The sequence below is a fragment of the Canis lupus genome, chromosome 21, assembly GCF_003254725.2.
Source record: "Canis lupus dingo isolate Sandy chromosome 21, ASM325472v2, whole genome shotgun sequence".
Taxonomy (NCBI): domain Eukaryota; kingdom Metazoa; phylum Chordata; class Mammalia; order Carnivora; family Canidae; genus Canis; species Canis lupus.
Genome location: NC_064263.1, coordinates 11,521,563 through 11,546,478, shown reverse-complemented (window position 1 = coordinate 11,546,478; position 24,916 = coordinate 11,521,563). Strand labels below are relative to the sequence as shown.

Here is a 24,916-nt window from a genome sequence, read left to right as displayed (position 1 = left end):
CTAGACAGTATGATGCTAAACAAAATAAGCCAGAGAAAGAAAAATACCATATGATTTCACTCATCTGTGGAATTTAAGAAACAAAACAAATGAACAAAGAAAAAAAGAGACAAAACAAAACACAGACTCTTACCTATAGAGAACAAAGTGATGGTTACAGAGGGGAGGTGGGTAGGGGGATGGGTGAAACAGGTGAAGAGGATTAAGAGTACACTTAACTGCGATGAGCACTGAATAATGTATAAGACTGTTGAGTCACTATATTGTACACCTGAAACTAATATAACACTGTCTGTTAACTACACTGGAATTAAAGTTTTTAAAAAAGAGGAACATAACTAAATGGAATAAGCAACTGAAAGTAACCAAAAAATAAAAAAAGAAAACAGCAAATGGTAAAGCATTACTAGTATCTGGACTGAACATTTTTTCAAATACTCCAGCACTGTGTTAACATAGAGAATCATGGAGGGGAGTACTATAAGAAACCAGCCTTTAGAACATTTACTTTTTTTAATCTCCTGGGCTTACTCCTACCTTAACTCTGTGTCATCATGTCACCAGGCAGATAAATATCCTCAGAACACCAGATAGATACAACACACTGTAGGTCCTTTCCAGTGGACTCATACTTAATGCCACATGTTAAGGACAAAACCCAGTAACATAGAAACTATGAAGGTAAATCTTTTTGAGATGACTCAGGAAGGAACTGTTTCTTTCTGCTTTACATCATTCTGCAAAATTCCAAATTTCGTTTAACAGTGGCTTAATGTTATCAGCTGGATAACTACTTACTAGTTATTTGAGTTCTAATTCATCTATTACTTTTACAGTACTGACTGGTTTGGTTCTATCTAATGCTCCATGGGTTGGTTTTGCATTTATAGAAGGCAGTTCAATAGAATAAAAATAATGTAAATTTAAGGCTTCAAATTCAGCTCTCATTTGTCAGTCATATGTCTCTCCTGGGCAAGCCAGTAAGCTTATTTGAGCCTTAATATGCTCATCTGTAAAATAACAGCAATAATAACTTATGAAGATCAAGACAGAGCAAGTGAATGAAAGAGCAAGAGGAAACTTTTATAATTACTATAAATTAATATTATTATTTTATAATCTACAGATGTGAGAGCAGGTTACACCAGTTCTCTAAAGAAATCTGTGATCTGGTTCATTCCAGCATCGTACCTATCTGCAAATAAAAATTGAAACATTATTGTCCTTTAAAAAGAATTCCTGCTTCTTAGGTCTAATTATTATTGGAGGTCAAGGTGGGACCTGCCTTTGGGTATATTAATTGTGGCCCATCTGTAGATGTTTCTGTCCTGTGTCCAAAATACTTCTTTTTCCCTGCTCTGTGTCCAGGGCTGACCCACTAAAAAAATCAGAGTAGAAAGTGATAGAGTTAAAATATTAGGGGATCCCTGAGTGGCTCAGCGGGTTAGTGCCTGCCTTTGGCCCAGGGCGTGATCCTGGGGCCTGGGATCAAGTCCCACATTGGGGTCCCTGCATGGAGCCTGCTTCTCCCTCTGCCTGTCTCTCTCTCTCTCTCTCTCTCTCTCTGTGTGTGTGTTTCTCATGAATAAATAAATAAAATCTTAAAAAAATTAAATGATTCACAAAGACATTTTAAATTACGTTCAATTTCTAGTCTAAAAATAATATTTTCTAAATTCTTACCACGTTTAGAAAGAATAAAGATAAGTTACTGCTTAAATGCACAGTTTATCTAGCCATTGAGAATATGCATTGATTTCATTATAACCTGGACTTTGATCCCTTTAATTCATGGGATCACCAACTCAGCACAAAGCTCAGAGCTTCCCCAATGCTGGAGGGAACTGTGGTCATTTAATAAATAGATAACATACATTCCTTTCTTCATTTAACAAGTATTTCTTGAGCATCAATGATATCTCAGGACTGTTCTAGCCAGGGCTTTCTGCACATATTTATTAAGCACCTACTATATTCGATCATCTATGAAATTGCTTACTGGAAGCAGGGAAGTCAATCCCGTGTATGCACATATGGGTTAGCTTATTTGAAATTGTACAGCTTGAGGTTTGAGAATGCTTTGTCACTTACGAGCTGTGTGATTTTGGGCAAGTCATTTAACTTCATTAAGCATTTTCCCTTCTGTTGGTTTATAAAAGAACTCTAATGTTGGATATCTCACGAGATTGATGGGAGCATAACATGAGATAGTGTTGGGAGATTGTGGGAAAGAATAAAGCCTAGCCAGCAAGTAACTGCTTGTCATGTTAATTATGATAACACTGATGGTAATGAGGCCACTTATAGTATTCCTAATTATTGAATTAATTTGTCATAATCTCTATTATTTGGTCTCAGAATCCAAATCCCCTTCCTGATTTTGATGAACTCCTCACTGTACCTAGGTTATGGTAGGCTTTATACTCCTTTCATTAGGAAAGTTGAAGTAGCCTCATCCCACTGCATTTTCCCGGCTGTGGTTGCCAAGTAATGGGAATGTAACCCAGGCTCAGTAAATTGTAAGCTTCTTCTCAGGAATCTTGAGAAAGCAAAGTAAAGCAAATGGGTGGTGGGTATTTATTCATAATTAAGTGAGCTGGAAAGACCAACTGTAGTTATGCTCTGGCCAAACTACTAAAAGCAGAGCTTCTTGCTTCATGGCCTCAGGAAGCTGGTCCAAGTTTTCAAACAGTAGATCCCGAGAGGCTTCCATAGCCCTCCAAATAATAATATTTATTTATATTTATATTTATTAATTTTACCTTAGAGAGCCAAGCTAACATTGGTTTCCAGTGATTACAACCAAAACCTCTGACATGAGTCAAATTGTTTGCAAAAGCAACCTGTTATCATTGGGACAACTACTCACTAATTATATGAATTCCAATTCTCTGTTAATCTTTATAATAATTACTGGTTTGGCTCTATCCAGTATTCCATGGGTTTATGAGGGTGCCTACAGTCCAACAGAGGCAAATTATTTAATTTTAATACTGAAGTAGAGCAACAGACCAAAAGATTGCCTGAGTTGAATTATTAAACAAAGAGAATGCAGACATCACATTTGGTTCACTACTCCTGCTTTCCCTTGTCAGGGATAGCAGATGCCTTATACTCTGAAAGCTGCTTTCACAAGAAAGAACACTCTCCAATTACCTGTGACTATATGATCCAGCTGATTCAGTTCAGAGAAAGAATCACCAGATCAATTTTTTTTCTGTCTGCCTGTCTCTTTCAGAGTGAGCCTTAATTAAATATTACCTGAAAGCATAAGGGGAAACCCTGGTCCTCGTCTATTTCTTTACCTCCTCTAAAGCCTGAAAAATGTGAGAGAAAGGAGAAATGAAAAACAGAGAAACTGGAAAAAGAAACTGAAAATTTCAGGCATCAAGGGAACCCCTACTACAGAAAACATGCCATGTACTTCTGAGATAGTCAGGTCAAACACCAGTTTTGTTATCCAAATCTCCCACGTGATGACCGACAACAGCTCATTGTCCAGGATTTTTAAAATACCCCCCCACTGCCACTTTTTGAAGCAATTTACTCTATGATAGACAAGGTGTTCTAGAACCATAAAACACCCTTGGATATTGTTTTTATATTTTGCTAGAATTTCCAGATGCAGCATATGCCAATTTGAGCAGAAAATAGAAAACATTTGGACCCGGAACATCCCTTGAAGCAAGAGTTTGCACATCGTTTATAAATGCACAAATGTCTTGCCTTGCTCTCTACTGTGGCCTAAAGTGAGACTTTGAGTTGCATTTTTCATACAATGTAATTTTTGGCTAGACTCTTTCTTAGAATCATATTTTTTCTATTTGTTCTTCCATGTTGGGATTCTTAGGTCTGTGAAACTGCTAGAGAAAAATAGGGTGTGGAAGAAAAAGACTAATAATGATAGGATTTACTGAATTTCAGTAAATGCCAGAGGCTTTGTGCTATGGACTGAATTGCATCCTTTCAAAAGCCCTAACTGCTAATGTGATATTTGGGATAAGGCCTTTGGGAGATGGGCCCTTTGCAGGGTATTTGGGATAGGGCCTATGAGATCATGAGCATGGAGCCCTCATGATGGGATTAAGGTCCTCATAAGAAGAGACTCCAGAGAGCTTGTTCTCTTTCTCTTTGCCATGTGAAGAGTCATTTGTCTGCAAGCAAGGAAGAAGAGGTCCTTACCAGAACCTGATCATACTGGCAACCTGATCTTGGGCTTGCAGCTTCCAGAACTTTGAGAAAATAAATTTCTGCTACTTATACATTCCAATCAATGGCATTTTGTTATGGTAGCCTCAGCTGACTAAGACACCATGTTAAGTGCTTCATAGGTTTGATTCCATCTTCTTCTAAGATCTCTATTAGGTAGATATTTAACATTATCTCAAACTTATATCTGAAGAAAGTGAGGAAGGAGAGTTTAAGCAACTTGTCTAGTATCCCAGAGCTATTAAGTGGCAGAACCAGGATAGAAATCCAGCCTGTCAAATGCCAAAGCTGACCCATAACCACTCTACCATGATGTGTACAACTTTTTATGTAAATTTTCCACTCATCAACCAATTTAATAACATTTATCATATTTATTAATATGTGAGTTTACAACATACTTTGTAGAATATTTTTAGGTGGAATAGTCTGTGCTCTTTTTGCAGTTATTGTCTGAATGATGGGCATCAAAGACAGCTGTCAATGGCCTCTAGCCTTGAGTTCTCCATGCTTCCTTCCAGGCTTCTGGTCTTGAATTTACTGTAATTTTACAGTAGGACTTCCTCATTGCCACTGCATGTCACTAAGACCAGCCCTACTTCTAATCATCTTTATACCTGTGTAACATCAAACATGAAATGTTTTAAGGGAAACTCATTTTCTCTTCATAATCCATTCTCCTTTTCTATTTTTCCTATTTCTCTATTAACAAAATTTTCTCAGTCACCTATAATTGAAACCTTGAAACCGTCCTTGACTCCTCCCTTTCCTTCAGCCCCATAGTGGGTCACCAGGTTTATATCACTCTTCTGTCATCCAATAGTAACTAGTGTGACATCCTCAAATTCTCAGTGGATTAAAAGAATAAAAGCTTATTTCAAGCTCACTTCCAATATTAATCCTTTCTTTATTCCATAAACTCCCAAGGATGCTGTCAGCTTAACCTTTTTAAATATGATTTTTGATTATATCATTTTCTTGCTAAAAAAACTTCCAAAAATAACTTAATATGTAGAAGAAAAATCTTCAAATCATGGCCTACTGTGCATAATCCTTAAGAAATATTTCCTCACTTTCATTTTCAGTCTTCATCTGTTACCATATATGACACTTTCAATTCAGTTGAACAAGTTCACCCCCCTATCACCTGAATGGGTCTGGTATTTTCTCAATTTCATTCTTCAGTTTCTCTAGACTTCAGTGCTTAGAATAATCTGCCTCAGACTCTCCCTCTCATAGCCCAACTGAACTTCTGGACTCAACTCAAATGCCAGCTATATCATTAAGCTCTTGTCTCTGCAGATACAAGCCATCTACATCTCTCTAAAGCTCTAAAGGCCTATTTTACTAATTTTCTACTTAACAGGTATAATTTATATTAAAAGTATCCCAGGTGAATTATAAGATACCTGAGGGAAGAGGTTAATCACTAATTTTTGCATCCTCTCATAACTTTTGAACTAGTCCAAGATCTTCATTAAAGTTCAAAAAATGATAACTTGATAAATAAAATATAATAAAAAATTTAATAAATGCCCTGAAGTTGCATCAATACTTTATTTTTTGAAAAGAAATCATGTGCCACTTAGGTCATATTCAGTATCGGCTCTGATAGTCTCAAGGCTTTGAGGTAAGGGGTAATTGGCAAAATATTTTAGAAGCAATGGCTCAGATATTCTAGATATATTTCAAAAATTGAATTGAGAGGGTCAGTGGGAATCAATACAGTAACTCTAATTCTTGCAATCACTTTGGAGTTGAATCATGACAAAAGTCAAGAGCCATTGCCCATCAGCAGCAGTAGGAGGTTATATCAAGTCAGGGTATAACAGGGTATAACAGTACCTTCTGTGACAACCCTTGAATATCTAGTAACTTAATTCAATAAGTTTACTTCTTGCTCACCAGTCTGATATGGATGGTGAAGCTGTCCTGAGTCTTCCCAGTGACTCAGAACCAAGCTCTTTCTACTCCATGAGTGAATTGGAATGCTGTCATCATCCATAAACAAATAGAAGCCCTTTTTGTAATGGACTTCTCTACTTCCAATTCGCTCAAGCTCATCTCTCTGCTTGGCCTCTCCTCTCCACTCAACCACACCAAGCCCAAGCTGTCCCTCCAATGATCCCCGCATACCCTGACTTGCACTGATTTTTCCTATCCATAGACTCCCATGACTCTTGCTAGTTGAGTCACACATTCCAGAACTGCTCTAAACCTGAGAAAACACAATAGTTATCCTACTAATACCCAACAGAATTATATGAAGAATAAGTGATACCCCTGTACTTGAGTCCCACTTCCACTGTGCCTGGCATATAGAAGAACTCAATAAAGAGGTTCCCTCTGCTTTTCTTCCACCAGTTAAAAATACCCACTGCTTCCACTGCTACTGCCTGGATCCCAGCCATCATCTCTCGTTTTATTACTGCAAGAGCCTTCTAATTATCTCCCTGCTTTCTTTTCTGCCCACACTTACCATCTATTCTTAACACAACAGCCAAAGTGAACTTTAAAAATAACAAAACAAAACAAAAGCCAGTTCAAGTCCTTCCTTTGCCTAAATCCTTTAACAGCTTCATGTTTCAGTTGAGTAAAAGCCAAGGTCAATGCTATGCCAACAAGACCCTACAAGATCTCCCCCTCTGTTACCTCTTTGCCATCCTCTCCTCCTAGGTTCCTCTAGTTAACTGTGCTCCAGCCACACTGGTTTTCCAACTCTTGTCCCTCTCTGGACTTTTTACCTGTGATTTCCCACAGCAGTGATCATCTTCCCTCCCATCCATCTGGTGTAGGGGTGCTGCTGCTGGTGCTGCTGGTGGTGGTGGTGGTGTTACTCCCTCAACTCCCTCATTTCCTCCTGGGATTTGTACAAAGTCACTTTCGTAGTAAGGTCATCTCTGTATCCTCCCTAACATTCCAAATTATGCTTCCCAGCTTTCTTTTCCTCTTAGCAATTATCACCATCTAATATAATACATAATTTATCTATTTTGTTTTAATCTGTTTCCCTCTAATAAGTTTGTAAGCTCCATGAAGGCAGGGAATTTTGTCTGCTTCATTTACTGCTTTGGATCTAGCACCTAAAAAAAATAAAATGAGTGGCATACAATGGGCATTAAGTTAAGTATTTTCTGAAGAGATAAATACCTTATTTGGTTTTAATAGAATATCTTTTATTCTTTTATGTTGATACCCTAAAGTCAAGTACCAGATCATATGCTTCCCCTGGATTCTACCCCAGTGTTACCCAATGCTGTAAGGGTACATCAAAAATCATTTTCTCAGGGATCATATCTTTGACAGAAGGCTCTCTTGTCACCTCAGTGCCACATCACAGCTGTGGGGGATAGTAGCTTCTTTATTTAGTAGCCATCTGGTCTGGGTGTTAGTTCTCTACAATTTTTAAAGGTTGTGACACTGGCAATTACCGAAATGTCAAAACACTAGGCCAGCCATGGGGGCTGTGGCAACAACCATCCCACACAGTTGCCATGGTGATGTGGGTAAACATATATAGCACCTAACACTGTGACATAAAATTAAAATTAAACTTAGCTCTATATATTGGCTCCAGGAATGGCACCTGTTAAAAAGCAGGTACACTAGACTAAAGCACCTATATTAATATGAAGACTAAGGCCATCCAAAGGCAGAGGAAATATGTGTGTGTGTGTGTGTGTGTGTGTGTGTGTGTGTGTGTGTTTTAATGTCATATGCTAATAATATGCTGTTAGTCATCACTTCTAGCCTGGAGATTATTGGAAAATATATTTACTAATACCATGTGGTGCATTTCATTTTCATTTTCAGAATAATGTAATACAAATATTTTTAAAGCAAAACCCAATTTAATAATTTGGTAAGCACAAAGCTTTAATACAGCATTTCTAGAGATCCTTTGATAGAATTTTTATATATATCATCTTATCTTCATAATGAGTCTAAAATATAAGTATTATCCAAATTGCATAAGTGAAAAGGCAAGGCTAAGGAACTGGCCCAAGGTACAGAGTGTGTGAGCGGTGGAGCTGAACAGAACACAATCCTCTGCCCACTACGGAGCTCTTCCGTCCATGCGCAGCACAGGCTACTGAGGCATCTGAGGAACTAGCATAGAACGCTGCAAAGTGGATGAGCTTAAGGATTAAAAGCAAGAGGAAAAATCCTTCCATAAAATGAATTTCTGGGGATCTCTAGGTGGCTCAGCGGTTTAGCGCCTGCCTTTGGCCCAGGGCGTGATCCTGGAGCCCGGGGATCGAGTCCCACGTTGGGTTCCCGGCATGGAGCCTGCTTCTCCTTCCACCTGTGTCTCTGCCCCCCTCTCTCTCTTTCTATGTCTATCATGAATAAATAAATAAAATCTTAAAAAAGTAAAATAAAATGAATTTCTATTTGGTTATAGGCATCAAAATCATAAGAGATAGAAGAGATAAAGGATTTGGTTATTTGCTAGAATTCTTTGAAACCTGAGAGTAAGTCTGGCAGTACATATTTATCTATTTGTATTTAAAAACTTAAAGTATAATTGACATAGATTAGATTAAACTGCATATGTTAAAAGTGGGCAATTTGAGAAGTTTTCATATATGTATACTTCTATGAAACCATTACGACAACCAAGATAACGAATGTATCCATTATCTCCAAGAATTTCCTCATGGACCTTTTAAATCTCTTCTATCACCAGGCAACCACTGCTTTGCTGTTACTGGATAGTATTTCGCATTTTCTAAAGCTTCATAGAAATTGAATCATGCAGTATGTACTCCCCCCCCCCAACCCGTCCCCAACACTGTTAGGTATACCAATAGTTCATTGCTTTCTGGTAATGAGTAATATGCCCCTGGTCCTACAGTTATCCAAGATTTCCAGTGCCATTTTTAAAAAAGCTTATCCTTTCTTCACTGAACTCCTTGTGTGTCTTTTTCAGAATTGGTTTTCCATATCAGTGGGGTCTGTGTTTGAATTCCCTACTGATCTATGTGCCTGTCTTTATGCTGACACTGCACTTTTGACTACTCTATTTTTAGACTGAGTCTTAAAATCATGTAGAATTTGGGCTCTTTCCATAATTTGGCTATTGTTGATAATGCTGCTATAAACATCGGGGTATATGCGACCCTTTGAATCAGAATTTTTGTATTCTGTGGATAAATACCTAGTAGTACAATTGCTGGGTCATAAGATAGTCCTATTTTCAACTTTTTGAGGAACTTCCATACTGTTTTCCAGAGTCACTGTACCAACAACTTCCACTTCTGCCAACAGTGTAAGAGGGTTCTCCTTTCTCAGCATCCTCACCAACATCTGTTGTTTCCCGTGCTGTTAATTTTAGTCATTCTGACAGGTGTGAGGTGGCATCTCATTGTGGTTTTGATTTGTATTTCCCTGATGATGAGTGATGTTGAGCATCTTTTCGTGCATCTTTTAGCCATCCGGATGTCTTCTTTGGAAAAATATCTATTCAAGTCTTCTGTCCATTTCTTAACTGGATTATTTTTTGGGTGTTGAGTTTGATGAGTTCTTATAGATTTTGGATACTAACCCTTTACCAGACGTGTTATTTGCAAATATCTTCTCCCATTCTGAAGGTTGCCTTTCAGTGTTGTTTTTTCCTTTGCTGTGCAGAAGCATTTCATTTTGATGAAGTCTCAATAGTTTGTTTGCTTTTGTTTCTTTGCCCCAGGAGATATATCTAGAAAAATGTTGTACAGCCAGTGTTAAAGAGGTTACTGCCTGTGTTCTGTTTTAGGATTTTTATGGTTTCAGATCTAATCTTTAGGTCTTCAACCCATTTTGAGTTTATTTTTGTGTATAGTGTAAGGAAGTGGTCCAGTTTCGTTCTTCTGCATGTTGCTGTCGAGTTTTCCCAACATCATTTATTTTAGACAGTTTTTTTCCTCCATTGGATATTCTTCCCTGCTTTATCAAAGATTTGTTGACCATATAGTTGTGGGTCCAAGAAATACAATAGATTTTTTTGTACATTAATCTTGCATACTACAAACTTAATGAATTCACTGGAACTTTTGAAGATTCCACTGGATTTTCTAGGTAGACAATTATGTCATTTGTTAACAAAGATAGTTTTACTTCATCAATTTCAAATCTGGTGACTTTTTTTCTTTAGTTGCTATAGTCTAGTTTCATTGACTAGAACCCCTGGTGGTAAGAGTCAAACTCCTTATTGCCTGAGCATACAAGGAAATTTTACAAGGTTGAGGAGGTTTCTGTCTATTCCTAGTTTGTTGAGAATTTTATCATAAATTCCTATTAGGTTTTAATATTTAACACTTTTGTAGGTTTTTTATTATTTTTTATTTATTTATTTATTTTTTAAATTTTTATTTATTTGTGATAGTCACAGAGAGAGAGAGAGAATGAGGCAGAGACACAGGCAGAGGGAGAAGCAGGCTCCATGCACCGGGAGCCCGATGTGGGATTCGATCCCGGGTCTCCAGGATCGCGCCCTGGGCCAAAGGCAGGCGCCAAACCGCTGCGCCACCCAGGGATCCCGGTTTTTTAATACAATAAATTATACTGACCTCTTTTTGAATATTAAACGAATCTTACATTTTGGGATCTTACTTTGTCATTATATATTTTTTACATATAGTTGGATATAGTTTGCTAAAGTTTTGTTTAGAATATTTATACCAATGTTCCTGAAGCATATAGTTCTTTTCTGGTGATATCCTGGTATGGTTTTATAACAGGGTAATGTTGGCCACATTGATTGAATGGGGAAGTATTCTTGCCTTAAGTTTTTGGTGGAGTTTATGTTAGAATTTCTATCAGTTTGTCCTTAAGTTCATAGTAGTGAAATTCAACAGTGAAACCATCTGGCCTGTAGTTTTCTTTGTGGGAGAATTTTTAACTACAAATTTAATTTCTACAATAGATGTAGGACTATTCAGTTTGTCTATTCTTCGGTGATCTTTGGTAGTTTATGCATTTCAAGGAACTTCTCCATTTTATCTAAGCTGACTAATTTATTGGATTAAATTGTTTTTTAAAATGTCTATTTTTGGGCAGCCCCAGTGGCTTAGAGGTTTAGTGCCGCCTTCAGCTCAGGGTATGATCCTGGAGACCCGGGATCGGGTCCCACATCGGGCTCCCTGCATGGATCCTGCTTCTCCCTCTGCCTGTGTCTCTGCCTCTCTCTCTCTCTCTCTCTCTCTCTCTCTTTCTCTTCTCTAATAAATAAATAAATAAATAAATAAATAATAAATCTTTAAAATAAAATAAAATGTGTATTTTCCTTTTCATATTTGTTGACTCTGGATAATGTTTTATTTCTCTCATTCCCAATATCTACAATTTGTTTTTCTTTATTTTCCTGATAAATCTGTTTTTTTTTTTCCAATTGTATTGATCTTTTAAAAAAAAACAGACTTTAGTTTCATTGATTTTCTCTATTGTATTTCTGGTTTATATTACACTGATTTTCACTCTGATCTATTACTTCCTTCCTTCTACTTACCTTGTGTTTAATTTGCTCTTCTTTTCCAAATTTCTTAAGGTAACTCTGTGATCATTGACTAGAGATAATTTTTTTTCTGCGATAGCAAGTTAATGCTACAAAATTTCCCCTAAGTGTTGTGTTAGCCCTCTGAACTACAAGTTTTTCTAGTCTGACCGCTGTGGACAGACACTATTCCTTGTCCCATGTGGGTGCCTTCTTTCCCAGGTCTGAAGTATTATCCTCAAATGCACACAGTGATCAATACTCAGTTGGATATTCAAGAAGGAGCCTCTGCTGATCTCCAGAGTTCTCACTTCCTGGACCTCTCTACTCTTTGTTCCTGTGCTCTGAGAACTCTAGCTTCCTAGGTTTCTCTGAACTCACAATTCCATCTTCTTAACTCAGAGGGCTCACCTGTATCATTTCTTATTTATTTTATTTTTTTTAAGATTTTATTTTTATTTGACAGAGAGCGCACAAGCGGGAGGAGCTGTAGACAGAGGGAGAGGGAGAAGCAGAGTCCCTGCTGAGCAAGGAGCCCAATGCTGGACTCGATCTCAGGACCCTGGGATCATGACCTGAGCCAGAGGCAGATGCCTACCTGACTGAGCCACTCAGGCACCCTTATTTCCTGTTTCTTAAGAATGACTGTCCTTCATCACTTGATATCCAATGTCTTGAAAACTGTTGTTTTATATATTTTGTCTTGTTTTGTTTATGCTGCTATTTTAAGAAGGAGAGTAAGTCCAGGCTCTTTTACTTCATCTTTGCTCAGAGAAGGCACTTTCCCATCACATCTTTAAGTGTCTTCCCATATATCATCATACTTAAGCCTCACTACAGTGTTCTGTAAATTAGGGATCAGTTTTAAAACTCATCTCATCTCACACGTGAGAAAATGAGGGACCCAGAGATGCCTAATAGTGGCTACAGGTTATTTATTTATTTATTTATTTAAGATTTTATTTATTTATTCATGAGAAACACAAAGAGAGGCAGAGACATAGGCAGAGGGAGAAGCAGGTTCCATGCAGAGAACCCAAAGTGGGACTTGATCCCGGGACTCCAGGAGCACACCCTGAGCTGAAGGCAGACACCCAACTGCTGAGCTACCCAGGCGTCCCCGATTGAGTTTTTTAATATAGATCATCTGGATATAAATCTAAGGCTTTTTACAGTGTACCTGTATGCATTAAGTGACTGATTCAGCAAGATTGTCTGGTCTCTAGTTTATTGTAAATATCTTTAATACGTTGTGCATTCCATTTCTAGTGTCTTAAGAATTTGAAAACTCTCTTTGCAGTTTCTAATGCAAGGGTTTTCTTCTGGGGATCTCTGAGTACTTTTTGATAGTAGCCATTCATTATGAAGAATTATATACACTGACACTTACTTGGATGGATAATTACTCTTATTTCTTAAACTCTGGAATTCAAATAAGAAATGTGACAGATTATATTTCTTAAAACTTTAATGTTAATATCTGGGGCCTTGATATGGCTCTATGTTCCATTTCTAAAGTAGAGTCCAAGATAGTGAAATTCTTCCCTTCTGGCAAAGAAAAGTATCAAAATGCAACAAATCCAAGAATCATACTAAGCCAAAACTGACACATCAAATTCTAATTTACTTAATTCTTTGGCTGATATAAAGACAGAAATGGGCTTCTGCTTAGCATACTTTATTACATATACTAGGATAATGTGATCAAATTTCTTTTTCAGTATATGGTTTTTAAATTGTCTTAGTGTTGTCTTTCCCAAAGTATTGTGATATTCAATGTTACATAAGATGAGTTCATAGTAAAACAAAACAACAGAGGAGATGACTAATTAAAGAAAAGTATTTGATTTTTTTTTACAATGGGATTTGTCCTTTTCCAACATGTGGATATACATTATAAATCTCTAGAAAATGGCTACAGAATGTAATAACCCAATCTATGCAACCATGGGATCCTCTTTTCATATTGAATTAGTTTTCTTTCCAAATGCTATCTTGGAAATATTAATGTAGCATAAGGATGAGAAATATCTAACCTGGGGGTTAGCCGTGGCATTTCATTTATTTAGCCCTTGTGATGCTTTTACTATATAGTTCAGCTCCTCTTATCTGGACAATTATTTTTTCCTCAATGTACTGTATTGGGTTTTCCAGTCATGTTTTCAGACAGAAGTGCTGAAGTGTTTTGAGCAAGGGCTAAGCCACTAATAGGTGTGTATTTTTTTTAAGATTTATTTATTGGGGCACCTGGGTGGCTCAGTCATTTAAGTGTCTGATTCTTGATTTTGGCTTAGGTCATGATATCAGGGTTGTGAGATGGAGTCTTGTTTCTGGCTCCACACTGTATGGAGCCTGCTTGAGATTCTTTCTCTTCCTTTCCCCCTCCTCTCTCTCTTTCTCTCTCTTCCTCTCTTAAACTATTTATTTATTTATTTATTTATTTATTTATTTATTTATTTATTTATTTAAAAGCTAGAGAAAGAGAGAAGCAGGGAAGGAGCAGAGGGAGAAGGAGACGGTGAGAGAGAATCCATAAGCAGATACTTTGGTGAGTGTAGAACCTAATGCAAGACTGTGACATCATGATCTGAGCCAAAATCACGAGCCAGCCACTTAACTTACCAAGCTACCCAGGCACTCCAAAATCACTAATAAGAGTTTTAAAAGCAAACAATATGGCAGAAAAAAATTTCTGATGCATAGGAAGTATCCTTTAACTAATCCACCTCAGGTACTTATGACACATATTCATCAGAGAAAATGTGGACACCTCTGGCTAGAAACTTGCTCTAACAAAAAGGGAAAAAAGCTACCTCCAAGCCAGTGTAATTAACCTTTCTGAATATAGGTAATGCTTTTAATGTTACAAAATTCCACACACTCCATCAATGCTATTTGTACTGCTAGTATCTTTTATATAGAAAACACATAATGGTAATAAGCTACCATGATTTGAGCAATTTAAATTAATTTGTAATTTGTTAACTGCAACAGCTTGTGCATAAAAATAAGGCACTTGCGTATATAAACACACACATGTTCACACAGGATATGCAAGGCACAGTTCAGTTCACTGATAATGCTGAACTACATAAAAATTCTAGATGTAGGCAACAAACCCACAGTGACCCTGAGACCTGCATCCCACAGAATGGAAGCCACTTTTTTAGGCTCTGTAGACATTATAAGTCTACTTGGGTTCAAGAGAAATGAAATCATATTAATTTAACAATATTTATCACATACTTGCTCTATAAGGCATCATGTTAAAAATTTGGAAAACACAGATGAGTAATACAGTTCTCTTTGAGAAATGTATAATTTAATAGAGACAGATAGACATAAAATGTTTACATACTGGTATAACAATGTGAAAAATCTACTTATATGTTAGTGTAATATAGTAGAAAATATCCTATTGCTGTAGCTGCTTTATATTCTATGAAGATGGCATCATATTTTCTCTGGAGCAAGTGGGTTTCTGTTTGGCAATGTAACTTCAGCAGCAGCTTTGTGCTCAAAAAGTGAGCACTTCCTTCACGAAGGATAGATTTTTGAAGGAGACAAGAAAACAGTGAAATAGCTCAACAGCTCTATCTATAAAATAGAGAGATATTTACTGTGGTATATAAAAATATTAGGAGGGAAGGAGGGAAGGGTTACAGAGAAAGAAAGGGAGAGGACTCGAGCAACATGCAGCAGAAATCTGGTGGGAGTGGGAGGTGTGGGGGAGAGTATTGTGAGCAATTTGAACTGGAAGGAATATTAGACTGGATATAGTAGCTGTAGGACTTTTATTTGGAAGTGGGGTAGTTAAGGTAAACTCATTAAATTAGAACATGAACACAGAAGCGTAAAAATCATAACTATACATTAAGTTTTTTCAAAAGAAACACATCCTAGTGATCATCACCTGATCAAGAAATAAGCACATCACTAGAGCCCCAGAAATGCCCTTCTGACCAAAGGAGTTTTATGTAGGTATGGCACTCTAAAATGGATGAGTGCAATCTGTGAAGTGATTGGAGCACAGACTTATTGGGCTTAATGAACAGAAGATGAGATTTGAAAAACATATATAGGGAATTTAAAGAGTTTTGGCTTGGGGCAAAGAGATGGGTTTCCTTTTTGTAGACATTGGAGAATCACAGAAGATCACTAAGAATGGTAGTCACCTGATGAGATTCATTCATTTTTTTAATTTTTACATTTTTTTCATTCATTTTTTTAAAGATTTTATTTATTTATTTCAGAGAGAGAGAGAAAGCAATCTTGAGCAGGGGAAGGGGCAGAAGAAGAAGTGGACTCTCCACTGAGTAGGGAGCCCATGTAGGGCTTGATCCCAGGACCTTGGGATCATGACCTAGCCAAATGTAGATGCTTAACCCACTGAGTCACCCAGGCACTCTGAGATTCATTCTTTAGATGGCTTATTTGGGGCTAGTTGTCAGCATAAAATGAAAAAGGAGGAAGCTAGTATCAATGAGAAGATTAAATAGGAAGATTATTCTAATATGTGAGGTAAGAGATCATAAAGAACCAAATCACAGCAGTGGTATAATAAAGATTTGAATTCAGCCATCAATGAAAAACAGAGAACTGACATGGAAGATGTTCGAACAGTGGAATTAACAGTATTTGTTCACCAGTTGGCTGTGAGGATGATAGAAAGGAATAGGAGAGGACCTATTCCTATATCTTAGGAGACAGAGTGGATGGGTGTATCATTTACTAAAACTGGAGATGCAAAAAGGAGGAACTCAAAGTTTGGGGCTATGGTTACAAAAGTTATAATGAGGTGAGTTTTAGGTATGTAAGTTTGAGGTGCCCTCAGGACATCCAGGTGAGAATGTTTGTGTATTAATGTCATAAATGACATCTCTGGAAGCTACTGGAAGTGACAGGGAGAAATCATAGAAAGGAGACAGCAAATGAATGTCAGTGGGTGACAGTATAACTGTAAAGGAAATGGGTCCTTAAATTGGCTCAAAAACAGAATAGCATACAGTTACTAGAAAATAGTTTTAATTTAATTCTCTATAGCCTTTATTACTGGGTTATTTAAATAATGAAAAAAGTTAAACTATATTCTTCATATTTTTAATTTACTATCACTATTTGTCATTTAATTGATAAGTCAAGTCAAAAATAATTGTGCAGTTTAAGTAAAACTTACTGAAACTGGGCTCACTGTTAATAGTACATAAACCTAGATTCTGTCAAAACCACACACTCAAAACACCAAAGGGTATAGTTCTCAATCATCACTACCTGTGCAATCTCAATTTGGATATATAAATGAACCCTGCAATTTCTAATGTCCAAAATGCTTATACTTCAGTTAATTTTTGTTTAATTAATTAATTAATTAATTAATTAATTTATTTATTTAAATTTCTGTTTTATTTTTAAGCAAGGTTCATTTAATTCCCTCATGGCTTTGGAGGCTGGAAGTCAGAAATCAAGGTATGTCAACAGGGCTGTGCTTCCTCTGAGACTCCTGGTAAAATCCTTCCTTGCCTCTTCCTAGCCACTAGTGGTGGCCATTGATCTCTGGCATTTCTTGTCCTTGTGTTGCATCACTCAAGTTTCTGTCCTCTGCCACTTTTCTTATGTGTCTCTCTTTGTGTCTCTGTATCACTTCTCCTCTTTTGGGGGGATTAAGAGTGCAACTTTATATTACCTAATTACATCCACAATGAAGCTATTTCTTAATAAAGTCACCTTCTGAGGTGCTGGGAAAGGACATGAAGTATGGTTGGGGGAGGAGGTGTAACTTCACATAGTATATGACACTTTTGGGAAAAAGAGAAGCCAGAAGTACACTTGGATACTGAAATGACCAGGTATCTCAACTTATAAGCTGCAGGAGCCCTAAGTGCATGATAGCCAGTTTCCCTTGTGATTCATTTGCTAATTCTGGGGGCTCCACGGAGGCTCAAGATTAGGAAGAGGAAAACTGAAATTTCCCATTGTTTTATACTATTGGAAAGAAAAGCCTCACCTGAGGAATAGAAACTGCTCAGACTTCATTTAGTCCTTTTCTCATAATGCATGTCAAATTTAGAAAATTATGGCTGGAGAACAAAGATCAAAAACAGTTAAAACTCTGAGTGATTCAGTCAGCCAGGGCACAGGATATACTAGCTAGACTTTCAACTGAAATTCCATGTCAACTGTTCCTGCAAGACATTTTTAAACCAGAGATTGACGAATTCTATCTTTTGTTCCAACTTACCTCATTTCAATTTCTTTGAATCTGGAAAAGGCAAAGCATCACTGGGGGAAAAATAATATAAAATTCAATCTGTATGGTATTTTATGCTCAATGTCTAGCATAAAAGAAAACATACACTAGATGTGTCAAGAAGCACAAAATGTGACCAATATGAAAAATAAGTCAACAGAAGAAGACTGAGAGAAGATCCAGATGTTAGAATTAGAAAAAAAGGGGACCTTAGAATTGCTATAATCAATATGTTGAAGGAAACAGAATAAATTATTGAAAAAAATGGATGAGAAAGAATATTTCAACAGAAAATTAGTACTATAAAAAGGAAAAAAAGACATTCTGGGACCATAAAGCACCATATCTGAAATTAAAAATTTCTTATTTTGGTTAACAACTCACTGGACATAGATGGAGACAATGACTGGTGAAATCAAAGGCCAAATAATAGAAAAGAATCAATTTGAAGCACAGAGAGAAAAAAGATAGAAAAGAAAGCTGAGAGAAAAAGTCACCTTTATGACAAAGTCAAATAATCTAATAGGTGTATTTGGGCACAAGAAGGAGCAGAGAGAGAAAAATGGGGCAGAAGGAATGTTTCAGGAAATAATGTCTGGGAAATTTTCAGAACTGTATCAAGTTCTTTAATCCACAGATTAGATGAGTTCTTTTTAAAAAGATTTTATTAATTTATTCATGAGAGAGAGAGAGGCAGAGATACAGGCCTAGGGAGAAGAAGACTCCCTGTGGGGAGCCTGATGTGGGACTGGATCCCAGGATCCCAGGATCCCAGGATCCTGACCTTAGCCAAAGGCAGATGCTCAACCACTGAGCCATCCAGGTGCCCTGGTTTGAGAAGTTTCATTCAATCCAAAGAATGAAATGTATAAGGGAAATCTCACCTAATCTCATCATAATCAACTAAAAACTTAAGAAAAAACTTAAAAGTCCAGAAAAAGACACATTGCCATCCACAAGAGAATGTTAAGAATGTTGGCTAAATTCTCAATGAAATCATGGAATTCAGAAACAAATGGAATGTTGTTTTGAAAGAAAAAAATGATTGGAGAAAACTTGGCAATATAGAATGCTATACTTGTGAATATGTTTTTTTCAAAAATAAAGGTGAAATATAGATATTAGGGAAAAAAGCTGATAAAATTTGTTGACAGTAGACCTATATCCCAAGAAATACTAAAAGAAATTCTTTAGGCTGAAAAATATCATGGTTAAAAGCAAAAAAGTACAAGAGGAATGAAGAGCACTGAAGTGGGTAAATATGACCATTGACCATTTAGAGCAACAATCCTAACAGAGCCTTGTAGGACGGGGGGATCCCTGGGTGGCTCAGCGGTTTGGCGCCTACCTTTGGCCCAGGGCATGATCCTGGAGTCCCGGGATCGAGTCCCACATTGGGCTCCCTGCATGGAGCCTGCTTCTCCCTCTGCCTGTGTCTCTGCCTCTCTCTCTCTGTCTGTCTCTCTCACGAATAAATAAATAAAATATTTAAAAAAAGAGAATCAAAGAACAAATGAACAAATAGTAAACAAATAACAAATGAAAGAAATAGGAACTAGTAATAAACCACGCTCTAATTGGGCAATTTTCATGATACATGTATCTAACAAAGGACTCATACCACAGTATACAAGGAAGTCTTAAAACAGATGTTAAAAGATAATAAACTCAAAGAAATATGTAAAAAAACCTGCACACTTTACAAAATAAGATGCCAGATTTCCAATATAAGAAGAAATTTAACTTGGTAATATATCATTGAAAGCCAATAAAAATCACAATGTAGTACAAACACACACTGGCAGAATGTTTAAAATTAAAAAAGAATAGTATCAAGTGTTGACAAGAGTGCAGGGCAACTTGAACTCTCATACATGTCAATAAAAAGTAGAAATTAGTCTGATCACTTTGGAAAACTGCTTGGCACTATCTACTAAAGCTAAACATATGTGTAGCCTCTCATGTAGCAATTCTGTTACTAGGTATAGATCCAGCAGTAATTAGGGTATAAGTCTGCCAGAAGATATGTATATGTGTATTCATAAAATCTTCATTTAAAATACCTAAAATTCTAAATAATTCAAAGGTCCATTTATAGGAGAACTGATAGGTAAATTCTGGTAGTGTACCCAAACAAAGGGGCACTATATAGCAATAAAAAATAATAAACTACTAATACATGCAATGATGGGATGAACTCTGCTACATTACTTTGAGGAGAAAAGGGCAGACACAGAAAAGCAAATAATGTAAGATTCTATTTATATGATGTACTAGAGAATAGGCAAAACTAACAGCATTGAAAGGATTCATAGGAATGGGGCATATTCTCTATAAAGCTACTGCTAATTCTGGACTCTGATATTTAGATACTTCTCTTAACTTTTATACTTTGCCTTTCAAGAATCTCCTAAGAAAAATACGGTATCATAATTCAGCTATGAGTATTTCTATTCTTTGGGTTAAGCCATTTTTCTTACTGAACTATCCATTAGATTTAAGGTACTGTACAGTGGGTAAGGTACAGCTTCTCAACTGGCATGAATTATAAACTCTTAACACTTCTTAACACTCCAACTCAAAAGTGGTTGTCTTACGCACATTGCCTGATGAAAGGGTTTAAGTACATTATATTTAGGGAAACACTGGTGATGTTCAGTAGTGTTATAAATATGAGTAAACTATCTGGGGCCTCTTTGAATATGGGGATAAAGACACAAAAGTAAATAAGGAAATACAGTCAAAAGTAGAAAGTAGTGAACATCTGGGTGTCTCATTGCATTCCATAGTCATATGCAAATAATTTTAAGATTTTTCTATTTTGTATCTTTGACCTATATATTAATTATTATATAATGCAAATTTGATGGCAATTTTTAAAAACTGCAATATTCTCTCTCTTTAGTATATCATGTATTGGGCAGACCCAGTGGCTCAGCGGTTTAGTGCTGCCTTCAGCCTAGGGCATGATCCTGGAGACCTGGGATCAAGTCCCATGTCAGGCTCCCTGCATGGAGCCTGCTTCTCCCTCTGCCTGTGTCTCTGCCTCTCTCTCTCTCTCTCTCTCTGTGTCTCTCATGAATGAATAAATAAATAAAATTAAAAAAAAAAAGTATATCATGTATTTGTTAAAATTTAGAAAAACCTGAGTCCAAATATAAGTTTTGATACTTAATAGTTAAGTGACCTTGAACAAGTTATTTTCTCTCTCTAAATCTTGGTTTTGTTATTTTTAAATAAGTATAATCATAGTGCTTCTTTTTTTCAGAATAAGAGAGGTATTACATATAAGTGTCTACTTTTCTGTACAAAATGACATCTGTTGTCACATAAGATTCTAGTGGAGGGGAGGTGGCTAAAAAGTGCATTCAAGTACTAGAGTAAGGAACCAACTCTGAGCAGAGAAATCATATCTGGGTAGTCATGTGAAAGAGCTATAGCAATAGGTTGGAAGAGAGGCTTTTATAGAACAATTTCCATAGAAATAATGTTCCGTGGAAATCAATTAAGTTTTTCAAGATTATATCTAAATAAGACCTCCAATGGTGGAAAAAAAATAAGAGAAACAACTATTTCAAGTAGAAAGCATTTCAGACAAAAAGGAATAGGAAAAGAACATTGGTACAAAAGAGGTAAAGACCACCTGGAAAAATCCCCTTAGGCACATTGGTTAGGGACTGTCACTAATTACTTGGGAAAAGATCTCATTGAAGACGAGATCAGATATATTGCTCACCCTTTATAACTCCCTTAATATAGTGACATATAGTACTCTGTACACAATCCTAGAACTGGAACAGAAAGAGGCATAATTTCCCAAATCTCAAGAGAGGAAAGAAGTCTGTTTCTATCAGAAAAACTGGATGGATTGGTGAAAAACATGAAATTAGCTATAAAGATTGAAATTGTGTAACAGAAGTTACAATGCTATTTATTCTTATACATTTTTTTTCCTCTGAAAATAAAAATAAAAACAAAGGAAATGAACAAGCATTTGGAGATTTTGGACAAACAGCATCTGAAGTGAGAGAGAAATGAATGCAGGCTCACACCATGAGCCTTCTGTGATTTCTGGATTTCAGTGACCAGTGCAATATCCCACGCTCTGACATCTCTCCCCTCCTCACCACCCGAATAGGAACTGACATAAGGTTGCCAAGCTCTTATTTAAGCAAGTACTGACATTTGAAAACAATCACAAATCACCATTTACTCTCTTATTCATTCTACAAAAGAATGAACTGATGCCAAAAAACATAGGATAGATATGAACTGGGAGGGAAAGTGCATTTTGAAGAATTATCTGTATCATTCCCATTATTCTCATTTTTGTGCTGGTATGTGACAACTTCTCTGTGGACAGGAATTAGGCTGTGGGCCAGGATTTCAAACCCATTGCCCCAGTACACTGCTGTGTTTCAGCATTGAGAATAAAGGCACCTATTACCATCAACCAAAACATTTTATACCTATGCAAATATGTATGGGTTTTTGTTGTTGTTACACAATGTGGGGGATAAGGCAGTCTCAACAAATCCCTTATCAATTTTAACAAACCTTAATTTTTGCAAGCTTGGACAAATAGATCAATATTGGCCCTACCTGGATTATCAGAGTCAAGATTCCCTTTCAAAGTGCAACAAATAATAGTAACCAAACTCTGTGTTTACCCCTTATATCACTTACAACATTGAATTGCAACACTGGCTGGCATGACTTCCTTCTAGACACTAAACCTCTTGAGGGCAGGAACTACCTTTCCTCACCTTGTTATCCTTACAACCAAAGCAGTAGTTGGGACAAGGTAAGCAAGCCCTTCGAAGAACGAAGAACAGAAGAATGAAAGGCTCTGGGTAGCCCTGGTGGCTCAGCGGTTTAGCGCCACCGTCGGCCCAGGGCCTGATCCTGGAGACCCAGGATCAAGTCCCATATTGGGCTCCCTGCATGGAGCCTGCTTCTCCCTCTGCTTGTGCCTCTGCCTCCCTCTCTCTTTCTATGTCTCTCACAAATCAATCAATCTTAAAAAAAAAAAAGAATGAATGGCTCTACTCAGATTATGAAGAATAATAACTATACATAACAAATCCCTGCTACTATGTTATAGTTTATTGGTGCACTAGGAATTGGCTCTGTCCTTTAGTATTCCCTGATTCGTTCTTCAGAATATATGAAACCCTTACTAAGTGTTTAACGCTGTGCTAACTGCTAAAGGTAATCAAAATGAGCAGACTGTAGTTCTTGCTTTTAAGGATGGCAACGGTGGTTCCTCTCTGGATCTCACAATACCCTTTTAGCACAGGACCTATTTCTTGAATGATATAAATAGTAAAATTATTTGAAATCTCCATGGAGTAAAGATTTGCTCTGATATGCTTTTCTTAGTGACAATAAAGTTCATTTATCACTGTAAATAGCCCAATACCCACTCTGTTTGTGTAAGAGTCCTCTCCTCTAACAGGTTACAGCCACCATCCCCATGACACAGTTGACTTAAATTGGAGCCTTCGCCTTATCCTCTATAAATGAAACAAGAAATCTTCTTACTATTGCAAGTCTTGTTGTATTTGCTGTTCTCCTGTGCAAACCCTTCCAGCCTGCACTGAAAACGATGCTGCCAAAATTCTTGAAACCAAGGGTTTCGAAGGTTTGTTTCTGGCCGGAGCTTCAGATAGTAATCATCAAACCACTTGACATCGGGAGATTGCAGCTTGATTGTGATCCCACCAACAGCTTCTCGCTGATATCCATCTGTCACATCATACCTGTCAGCCCAGCCATCACTGTGGGGAGACAAAAACCAGCTCAGCTTAGAACAGATACCTTCTAAGCAAATGATTCCATATTTGCTTTCTTTTTGAACAGATCAGTCCTTACATGGCTACCCAGGCCACACAAGACTACATTATACCGACATGATTCCTGAGATACAAGCTTAGCATAGAGTATACAATACTAAGAGTGCTAAGAAGGCACCAGTTTCAATAATCCCAGACTGTGGAGAATAACCTAATGCTTTTGGCAGGATTTTACTGGTTGTAAAATACAGTACATGCATGGAAATTGCAATGAAATCACCATTCACACTATTTACTGAATGTTTAATAGCTAGGGCAAGTTAACTCTAAATTCATTCTGTTCCTTTACCTTATAATAACTACTATAATGATCATAAGGTAAAAATGAAAATATTTCTAAAACACATCTAATATTAATGTAACCATCCTATGATGTGATATTCACTTTTTTCACCTTTTACGATTAAATTATAGAGAGGTTAAAAAAACTGCTGCTTATGGTCATTCTGTTAAATATAGATTCTTCAGCACCTCAAACTGTAGTCCTATTAGTCCTATATGCTCTTTCCTGTCACATGGTACTTCTGTATTTAAAATGCACATATGAGATCATGTTTTGCATTGGACAGATTAAGAACTTTTTAAAATAAGCTATCAAGGATAGGTGACAGGGATCATACACCTCAATATTACTATCATTCTATGCACTCAAAATAACCTAGGGATTTTTTAAAAATATTTATTTATTTATTATTTATGATAGACATAGAGAGAGAGAGAGAGAGGCAGAGACACAGGAAGAAGGAGAAGCAGGCTCCATGCTAGGAGCCTGATGCGGGACTCGATCCCGGGACTCCAGGATCGCGCCCCGGGCCAAAGGCAGGCGCCAACCAGCTGAGCCACCCAGGGATCCCCTAACCTAGGGATTTTAAAATAAAATAGTTTGAAAGCAGAGAGTTCATGTTACGACAGAGTAAGGGGAAAGTATTCTAAGCTTATTTGGAAAATATGTGACACATAACATGGGAAATAAAGGACATAAGAAGATGTTTATATCAAATTGGGCATACTTCGGGGCATTCAGGACAAAAGATGTCCATCCTCTCTCTCACTGGAAGATGCGCAACTTGTATTAAGTATCTGATGGGACACAGGGGTGTTGTCCTTCCTTTGAAGACATGCAAGTGTTTTTTT

At 37.0% G+C, this 24,916-nt stretch overlaps 1 protein-coding gene across 4 annotated transcripts in view; it reads right to left on the bottom strand.

Annotated features, from left to right (window-relative positions):
- The window catches only part of GRM5 (glutamate metabotropic receptor 5), a 510,774-nt gene that overhangs the window by 118,249 nt on the left and 367,609 nt on the right, over nucleotides 1-24,916 (bottom strand). For all 4 annotated transcript variants that reach the window (XM_025419353.3, XM_049098822.1, XM_025419352.3 and 1 more), the window contains exon 4: nucleotides 23,472-23,707. In XM_025419353.3, the coding sequence (XP_025275138.2) occupies nucleotides 23,472-23,707 (236 nt within the window). The remainder of the gene's footprint in view (nucleotides 1-23,471; nucleotides 23,708-24,916) is intronic.